This window comes from Sander vitreus, unplaced genomic scaffold (assembly GCF_031162955.1).
Source record: "Sander vitreus isolate 19-12246 unplaced genomic scaffold, sanVit1 ctg753_0, whole genome shotgun sequence".
Taxonomy (NCBI): domain Eukaryota; kingdom Metazoa; phylum Chordata; class Actinopteri; order Perciformes; family Percidae; genus Sander; species Sander vitreus.
The window spans coordinates 1-10,303 of record NW_027595838.1 but is presented as its reverse complement, the minus strand read 5'-3'; the positions used below and the strand labels follow the sequence as shown (position 1 = coordinate 10,303).

Here is a 10,303-nt window from a genome sequence, read left to right as displayed (position 1 = left end):
AAACTCTGACAGTAGTAAACTGCTGCATCTTCAGTCTGGACTCCACTGATGGTCAGAGTGAAGTCAGAGTTTGATCCACTGCCTGTAAAACGATCTGGAATCCCTGATTGTCGAGTGCTAGCACTATAAATGAGCAGTTTAGGAGTTTCTCCATCTCTCTGTTGGTACCAGTGTAGATAGCTCCCATTATAAACCTTCTGACTGGTCCTACAGCTGATGGAGACGGAGCCTCCCAGAGCAGAGCTCACTGCTCCAGGCTGAGTCACTGTGACCTGACCTCTGGACTCTGAGGACACAGAGACAACAACATAAAGCAGCGTCACGGTTTAGTCGGCTTCATTTCAGAGGGACGGATGTTGATAGAGGAGAGGAGTTTGATTCTCTGGACTTTACCTGTGAAGCAGCAGCAGAGGAGAGTCCAGATGAGGACGGAGATCAAAGTCATGTTTTTGATGAGGAGGATTTCTGTGTCTTCTGTTGTCATGAAGGACAGCTGTCAGTCATCCAGTGTTCAACTCTCAGGACTATAAACTCTCCCAGAGCACTGGAGCATGGTGCTGCTGATGCAAAGTGGCTCTCTATGGAAATGCTCTGACTGACTCCAACAGGGACTTGGATTACTCTGATGATGCTGTTCATCAATGGATCAATCACTTGATCAGAGCATTGATTAGGATGTTTCAGTAACACTTTGACTTCTTGACAAATCTTTCAAAATGTTTGATTTAGGCTTCCCAGGACCAGCTGGAACTTATACAAGAAGTATTTTATTCCTTATGCCAAACAGGCATTAAACACAGAATGACTGCATCAGTGAACTGGGGATTTGCTCTGTTGCTCTATTATCTATAGAAATGTATCTGCTGGTACTTGCCCCATTGAAGTATTGTATATTGTATATTGTATTTTGTATACTCTGTATGTTTTAATTGATCAACACTGGCCTCTTAACGGCTGCGAGCAGAGAGGCAGGACACATATGCAAACACACAGAGTCAGTGAACTGTAGCTGTCCTCAACATGTCATGCTGTTTCCCCCTCAGTGCTGACAGACTGGACCTACATATTTACATATTCACATGGAGAGGATATTGAAAAGTCTGGTAGTAAACTGATCCTGTGACTTGGGGACAGTTTTGTTCTTTCTTTCCAGTTTGGTAATATGGTCTCAGTGATTAGTAATATTAATATTAATGCAGGTATGACATGTTTGGGTGTTTGTAATGTGAAGATTTCACAAAGTAAAGCAGTAATGAGTCTTTATAGAAGGCTGAGGCCCAGTGTTGTAGTACTCAATATCAGTCTTGGTCTCAAGACCCCTCTTTGAAGGTGTCGGTCTCGTCTCAGAATCTGACGCATTTTTACTCTGTCTTGTCTTGTCTCAGAGCTTTGGATCCAATTACATGATCTTCCTCAGCAGACGGAGTTGACCCAGTTCTCATGGAATATTTTAACTTCTAAGCCAACGTGGACAAGAAGTCTCACAAATGCTGAGAGGAATGGGAATTTAAAAATACATATTTTAATAACATCTGCTGAGGAAGATGATGTGATATGATTAAAGCTCAACAACAGCTACTGGATGGACGTTGTGAAGAGATTGTTTTACTGTTTTCAAAGTCAGGAATGAACATGAGATTCTAATGTGATATGAATGGATGGTGTCATCTTGAGTTTGCTGTATGAATCAACTGGGAACAGCTGAGGATGTTCCCGGATGCAGGAGGTTATTTAAAGGGATATTTCACCGTTGGAAAGATGAATATATCTTTAAATTGTGTCACTTATGTAGTAGAAATGTGAAAGTTTTTTTAGAAATTGGTTGCTTCTAGGCCGAGAAAAGCCAGAAAATGTGTTTTTTTCTCATGTGGATGAAAGACACCAAATCCCAGAATGTACTTGCTTAGCTGCTTTAGCGTCTACCCCCAAGCCACACCTACCGTTTACAGACAGACAGTGAGACAGTCAACTCAACTTTGGTGTGTTTTATTGTCGTTTCAACCATATACACGAAACAACGTTTCACCGTGGCTCAAGTGGTTACACAATTAAAATATATGAAAACGACATTATATAAAAACGACATACGAAACAGGCTACATTTAGTGCACACACATGATATGCTCTGTAAAGTTCAGCTAACACATAGCTACTAGCATTAGCGCTTGGTGGGCTGTATCACCGAGTATACAAATTTGCGTGTAATGTAGAATGGTCGGCATTTAACAGTCACAAACTCCACCAGCAGTTAGTTGGCTACAAGCACCCCCATTTCTGCATCAGGCAGTCCGTGTTAACACAGCACACCTCCATTAGCTAGTCTTACCCGGCGACGGAGCAGCCGGCCTGGTAGCTAGCTGGATAGTCCAATACAGCAATTGTTTCCACAACAACAAAAACACAGCAGTCTCTGAACTCGCGTTGGGAGTTTCGTTGAAGTTGGATGTAGTCCAATTTGTTGTCTAATGAGTGGACACTTGCAAGCAGGATTGATGGAACAGGTGGCCGGCTAACGTTAGTTTTCCACCCGCAAACTCGTTCAACGTTCCCCACTGATGATGTCCCTTCACCGGCCAGAGGCTTCGAGCAGAAGATCTGTACCAATGGATCCCGGTGGTACACGTGTGCGGTAGTGTGAATTCACATAATTGTTGTTCTAAACTTGTCTTCGGGATGAATAAATCTATCTATCTAAAGTTTTGATGCTGGGATGCCACTAAGCTACGCGAGGATTCAAGATGGCTGACACTCGTTTTGGTTCGTGACATTTCGGAGAATGTCGGAGCCCAACCCCCTATGGGCGGGTTGGAAATATGCTGAAGTTGGACTATAGTCCATAGCATCTGGGCAAAAAAAGCCTCTTATGACGCAAAATGACGATTTTTGCGTCATAAGAGGCTTTTTTCCAGACCCTCAATACAGAGATCTCTGGTCTCAGGGGGACATGAGGGAGGGAAGCACGGTCATTCAAAAATACTACCACGTTTCTACTGATACAAAGCTTAATGCTAAATTGGTGAAGTATCCCTTTAAGTCTGGATGCAGTGCAGCCCTCTTTCTGGCTGACTCTCCACTCTGCTGCAGCTTTGCTCCTCTCCCGTCTGCTTTAGTTCTCTACTCTGCTCCTATCAACCTTTGTACTCACATCTTTTCACACAAACTGACTTCACTAATATCCACAGCCCATACATTAGTAAAAGTAAACCCTTTAATTTGGTTTAATTTGTTAAAATAAATATATTTTGTAAAAAGTTGATGATGGTGTGTCTCCCTTTTGGAAATGCTCTGACTGACTCCAACAGGGACTTGGATTACTCTGATGATGCTGTTCATCAATGGATCAATCACTTGATCAGAGCATTGATTAGGATGTTTCAGTAACACTTTGACTTCTTGACAAATCTTTCAAAATGTTCGATTTAGGCTTCCCAGGACCAGCTGGAACTTATACAAGAAGTATTTTATTCTCTATGCCGTACAGGCATTAAACACAGAATAACTGCATCGGGGAACTTGGGATTTGCTCTCTTGTAATATTTATAGGACCTTACTGTATCTGCTGCTACCTGCCCATTTACACTATTGTATATTGTATTCAGTATATTCTATATGTTTTTAATGGTGTGCTGTGTTATGTGCATTGTATTTACCTTTGCTGAACTTTGGGAGAAGACAAAGACAAATTTCCACTGAGGTGGACAATAAAGTCAATCTAATCTAATGTCTTCTGTCTTATTTACATTAATTGCAAGACAAGATATTTTCTACATTTAATATATATAAAAAACATGCATTCTGGAACTGTGCAGTACTGTTATTGTTTGTTTGTGTCAAAGTCAGAGAGCCGTGTCTCTCTACAGTGAGAGGTTTTTGTACGGCGGCTCAATGACTTTGTATCACTGTGGTACACGTTTGGTGGAGGAACCAGACTGAATGTTGGAAGTAAGTCAAACTTTTAAGAAACTATTATTTCAGGAGCTATTTTTCTTCCTTTACTTTCTGCACTCTTAACTTTCCATAGTTGTGAAATATTAATTCATAAGTTTTACAGAAATATTTTGCTCTAAGAGGGAAAGGTTTGCTGTTGAAATAGAAAAAAATAAAGTTAATTTTAAGAAAATGAAATATTGAGTCAGAGGATTAATCATTATTTCCAGCTTTAATGGTAAAGTAGCATCTTGAGGGCTTGTAGGTTTAGTTCAGTCTGACAAAGTCAGAGAGCCGTGTCTCTCTACAGTGAGAGGTTTTTGTACGGCGGCTCAATGACTTTGTATCACTGTGGTGGACTTTTGGTGGAGGAACCAGACTGAATGTTAACTGTAAGTACATTTGACTCCTTTAATCACTAACATTTTATTTTTGTTCCATTTGAACTTCATAATTCTAAAGCCTACTATGTTTTGTCAGATTTTTTAAATGTAATATATTTGCATCAATTGTTGAAGGCTTCAGCGTCGTTAACCCGACAAAAAACCTCTCTGATGAATAATCTTGTTGCACTAAAACTTTCTAAAGTCTTATCAGTTCGTTGTAGAAAACTACTCAGCATTACTACGTCTGAAGAGAATATTTGTAGTAGTTAAAGTTTTTATATTCTGGCTCAAGAACTCTGCTGATAATCTTTGGTTCAGTGTTTGATGAGAATAAGTATTACTCCATCTTTCTCCCAGAAGAATGATTTTGAAGCTATTGGACATATTTTTGTGAGAAAGTAATTCAGTAGTTAATAATATTTATTTGGATGTTTTCAGTAATGAAGCTGACTGTTCAGTGATGATTCCTGCTTACATGAACAGAACAAAGAAATATCATTAATGAGGTTTTGGTTTAGGACAAGAAATGTGTAAGAAAGTTAAAACAGTAAAAGCCTCACAATCTCCATCTTATTGTATTATTTTGAACTATTAAACTCTGAAAGTTTAGTAAAAGAGAAACAGTTTGAACTTTTTATCTTTAGTACTGAAACCTGTCTGTTTTCACGGTTCAGCAGTGATGCCTGTCTGTTGCCATGGTTACTGAGCTCAGAGAGGGAAGTGAAACATTTTAAGAAGAGTTTGATCCAATCTGAGGAAGACCAGCAGAACTAGTAGCCTCCTCTGCTGCAGCCAACAGGCTAGAGTTTAGTTGACCTCATATCAACTTTATTAATCTCTCTCTCTCTGCAGTGGGTCGAGCCGCCCCCACCCTGACGGTGCTGCCCCCCTCCAGTGAGGAGCTGAAGAAGGGGAGGCCACGCTCATGTGCCTGGCCAACAAGGGCTTCCCCTCAGACTGGAGTCTGGCCTGGAAGGTGGACGGCAGCAGCAGCAGCAGCAGCAGCAGCTGGGAGGAGAGCAGGAGCCCCGGGGTGCTGGAGAAGGACGGCAAATACAGCTGGAGCAGCACCCTGAGGCTCCCTGCAGACCAGTGGGAGAAGGTGGGCTCTGTGACCTGTGAGGCCACCCAGGGCTCCCAGACTCCGCTCTCAGAGACACTGAGGAGAGACCAGTGTTCCCAGTCCTGACCTGACTCACTGGGACTCTGCTGCTGGTTTCACTCTGATACTGATCTCAGTCTGCTCTCTCTCTCTCTCTCTCTCTCTCTCTCTCTCTCTCTCTCTCTCTCTCTCTCTCTCTCTCTCTGTTTATCTCTTCCCCTCACTCACTGTCTAATTACATGTTTCATTGATAAAGTATGTTGCATGTTTTAATTTTGATTATTTTAACACAATAAAGTACTTTTCATCAAATCAGTTGTTTCCATGTCTGTTATTGTAAAAGAAACAGATATGTCTGTCGTAATAGTTCCATAAATCTAGAAATGTTAAACTCAACTGAGTTTAATGTAAAACTGCCTGGAAATTTCTCGAGAAAGAAACTCTAAGGTAATATAATAACATGTTTAATATATTTTGAAAACACAAAACTAATCCTATAATCATTAATGTGACCCAGACAAGATAGAAGTAACTCCATCATTTATTCCAAATTCTTTAAAGCTTATGTGACTTCAGAAACTGCTTCATTGGAGTAATATAAATTAGTTTTTGTAGGAAAGCTGATTATTTCAATATTTAGGAATATATATTTATAACATATAGGAAATTCAGATATACTAGGTATCTCATAAATGAAGTGTTTACTATGTTGAATTGTTTTTAGGTGTGTCTATAGACTACTATAACTCTCATGTTGAAAGCTTTTTTAGAAATGTCCAGAAAGTATAAAGAATCTTAGTAAACTACGTTTGAGAAGAATTTATTATTATTATTATATTATATTGTGAAGTATGAAATGATCAGCATCTTCTATCTGAGTTTGTCTCAGGGTCAGATCATTAGGTTTTTAATAATCTATGTGAAGATTTTGGAAAACAAATAAATGTAGTGTCTTACTCTGTACTGAATTGTGCTGTGTCATCGTTGTCAAGATGATCTGATGAACTACAACACCCTCAGAATGTCTGAGTGATAACTTGCATGGTGTCGTTGATATTGGAGTTTAATAAAATGCATCAAGTAGACTTCATAATTTATAACAACATGAAATAAATTCAAGTTTTGTTAAAAGCTGAAATGATTTGACTGAGCTCCTTCTGAACTGCTGCATTTGATGCCAGCTGCCCCCCCCCACCCCCCCTCCACACTTTTTGTTTTCTTTCCTCTCTATCTCTTTTAATTTGTCTACCTTTTTTACTTTCATATTTTGGATGTTGTGTGTCCTTACTGGTGTGTGTCTGTCAGTGTGCATGGGTCTGTGTTGTCTGTCCCCATTTTGGACCTGTACTGGGTTGGTTTGCGGGTGGGTCGGGGACTTGAGGGGAAGTGACATATCAGTTCCACTATGCTGTGTTCACTTTGTTTAATATGTGGTGTCACTTTTTCTTAAAATTTAACAATTCAATAAAAAATAAAAAATAAATAGTTGGAAATAAAATAATAAAAAAAGCTGAAATTCTTTTTCTTTGAGGTTGACAATATAAAGTTTCTGGCATTTTCATAGCAACATAAAAAGTACAAATTAAGCATTTATTAGCTATTTTTACCTCAATCTAAATTGATGTATTATTTGAGTTGATACTTCGACTAGATTGGTAAAAGAGCTGAAATTATACAGCTGTGATTCTGACTTTGAGCTCATTTATATTAACCCACAAACTGCACAAAAATAGTCCTAAAACTATATTTAACAGAAATATACTAAATGTTTTCATGCTGAAAGTGTTATTGTGGTCTAACTTAACAATTTATGTTAATTAATCATGTAGTGTTGTTGTTTCTGTGCAGCTGTTGAGTCAGATCAGTTCCTCTCCAGCTGAGGAGGTTTTTGTACGACGTTGTATCACTGTGTGAACGGGAAACTGTAATCCTGCTGACAGTAATAATCTCCTGCATCTTCAGTCTGAACTCCACTGATGGTCAGAGTGAAGTCAGTTCCAGATCCACTTCCACTGAAACGATCTGAAACTCCAGTCTGACGGCTTGTAGCATAATAAATCAGAAGTTTAGGAGATTCTCCAGGTTTCTGAAGGTACCAGTGAAGGTAGGTACTAATTCCTGAACTGGCTTTACATCTGATAGAGACAGACTGTCCTGGAGCAACAGACTGAGATCCAGGAGACTGAGTCAGGATGATTTCTCCTGATGAACCTGGAAAACATGAAAAAGAGCAGAAGGGTTATTGAGACAAATCCAGCTTGGAGAAAGATGATCAACATCCAAACAGAAGAGTCTCATTTCTTTAACATGGAGAAGAGATGGAAGAAGGTAAATGCTGCTTGTTCCAGTGTTTCTCCATCACAGCAGAACATCACTGAGGTGAACCTGGTTGCATCCTGAAGCAAAGTTTTCAGAAGAGAATCTCACCCTGAACAAGGAGCCCCAGGGTGGCCAGCAGTAGAATCAGTGACATCATCATCATGCTGCCGGCGTGTCAGTGTCTCTGAAAGTCCTGGACAGTCACTGATCAACACTGGCCTCTTAACGGCTGGGAGCAGAGAGGCAGGACACATATGCAAACACACAGAGTCAGTGAACTGTAGCTGTCCTCAACATGTCATGCTGTTTCCCCCTCAGTGCTGACAGACTGGACCTACATATTTACATATTCACATGGAGAGGATATTGAAAAGTCTGGTAGTAAACTGATCCTGTGACTTGTGGACAGTTTTGTTCTGTTTTTCCAGTTTGTTATTATGGTGCATCCATCTTTTTTTAAATGATTAGTCATATGAATATTAATGCAGGTTTGACAAGTTTAGGTGTTTGTATTGTGAAGATTTCACCAAGTAAAGCAGTGATGAGTCTTTAGAGAAGGCTGAGGCCGAGGATCTCAGATGACATGCATGAGAAACTCCAACCAGAAGTTTTCTGACATTAAAAATACATTTTCGTTCTTCCCCTGAATCAACACTATTAATTCCCAGCAAGTCGATACTTCATGAATGCATCATTACTTAGATCCACTTACAGTTTTTCACAAAGTCACAAAATCTTTTCATGTCACACGATTTTTTAACCTCTCACTCAAAGTGCAAAACTACACACCAAATCTGAAAAACCAGAAGCTATTTCTCAGTCTTTCATTCACTTTTCAATTACATAAAACACTTTTTTCAAAACACTACACACAATTCTCTACCTAAGACACAAAAATCTAACAGGAAGTGTCTTGCTTTCCTTTTCCAAACACAACCAATCAAAGTGCTATACTTATTTACCAGGGCACACACACACTCCTCACATGTGCAAACACATTATGCTTAACTGAACACTAACCAATCACTGCTTTAAGATAGGCCTATACATAGGTCAAAGGTCAGATTACCTGTTTTGAACAATGGATGCCAACAATAGACAGAGAGCAAGGGGAGTAGGAGCAGGAGGAAGAGAAAGAAGGAGAGCGGAGGAGGAGGAGAAGAAGGAGGCGAAAGAAGTAGAGCCATCTCTGATGAGATCAGGGCCACACTTATTCATCATGTGATCAACCACAGGTTGACCATGAGAGAAGCCCATCTTGAATAGCTTTACATTGGCGTCCATACTTCAAATCCTCAGAAATGAGAACAGGCATGCAACTATCTAATGACTATTTCAGCATTAGAAATCATAAATCAATCAGACTTTGTTTTGTACAAAGTGCATACAATAAATATTTTCTGTTTTACTGTAACATTACATTGTTGTTTGCAGTGGACTTTTCAACCACTCTCAGCAGATTACTTTCTCTCTAGAATATTGTAAATGGAGATATAAGCCTATGAAAGACAAAAGAGCTTTAGATTTAGAACAACCGTGTGTGCATGGTACATCCAACAATGTACTATTATGAAAAAAGTGTTTGCCATTTGATGCAAATGTTTCATTTTGAGATGTGTTGATGGCATTTTGAATGCTGTGTTTTTGAAAACGTGTGTAAGCTGTTGGAAAAAAACTGTAAGCCGTGACAGTTGGAAATGATGACACAAAAGATGACTTTGTTCGCGTATGAAGAATATATGGTGGTCAAAAAAAAATGGATGGCAATATGCAAAACATTTGGGTCGAATATATGCAACATCTTCCAATTTCTTTTCAACATTTGAAGCTGCTGTTAACCTGAAACGTAAGAAAAGTAAATGCTAACGTTATAACAGAGAAATCCTGGGGTAACCCTTAGTAACAGAAAAAGCACAACCTTGTGGGTGAATGAAACCGTTTATTCCTTCGTTGATGTTGTTTTATCCAAACTGTTATGTTCTCTCTCACACACATGCAGGCACAGATTATTCATCCATGAAGTGAGTAACTTTACTATAGAACTCTAGGACCTATTTCTGGCAGACTGCCACACTATGTTTGTGTTTTTTTCTTTTACATTTATCTTTTTATTTCATTTAGACATAAGACATTATGAAAGTATTAAACTGCTGTGTCAGAGTTATTACGTTCAGTAGCACATGGTAAAACCACTCGTAAGGCATTTGTGATTTGTGCAATTTAAATGTAATATTACTCTGTTGTCTACACTTTAGGATTGCATCATGACTTCTTAAAGACTCAAAATATAAAGTGTATGACTTGGGACTTGCTGGGATTTGTTAGTCTTGAGTTAGGATTTGATTGGGACATACAAAACAGTGACTTGGTCCCACCTCTGAAGATCATGTGATATGATTGAAAGCTCAATAGCTACTGGATGGACGTTGTGAAGAGATTGTTTTGTTGTTTCCAAAACTTTTGGTCTCAGTGTATTTGTTGGGTTTTTGAGTTGCGTGTATGGGAAAATGTGTTCTTGCATGAACTTTATATAGATGTGATTATTTCTATTTTGGCATGAATCAGATAA

General features: G+C 39.1%; 2 pseudogenes and 1 gene segment (V, D, J or C); 1 reads left to right on the top strand and 2 right to left on the bottom strand.

Annotated features, from left to right (window-relative positions):
* Window positions 1–10: 10 nt before the first annotated feature.
* Window positions 11–484, bottom strand: LOC144514914 (Ig kappa chain V region 2717 pseudogene; annotated as a pseudogene).
* Window positions 485–3,933: 3,449 nt separating this feature from the next.
* LOC144514916 (Ig kappa-b4 chain C region pseudogene) lies at window positions 3,934–5,727 on the top strand (annotated as a pseudogene). Its single transcript, XR_013501626.1, has 3 exons — window positions 3,934–3,942; window positions 4,244–4,319; window positions 5,166–5,727. The product of XR_013501626.1 is annotated as an Ig kappa-b4 chain C region pseudogene (transcript).
* Window positions 5,557–7,952, bottom strand: LOC144514915 (immunoglobulin kappa variable 1-39-like). The segment is given in 2 exon segments: window positions 5,557–7,626; window positions 7,843–7,952. Coding segments are annotated over 2 exon segments (363 nt in total).
* Window positions 7,953–10,303: the final 2,351 nt, after the last annotated feature.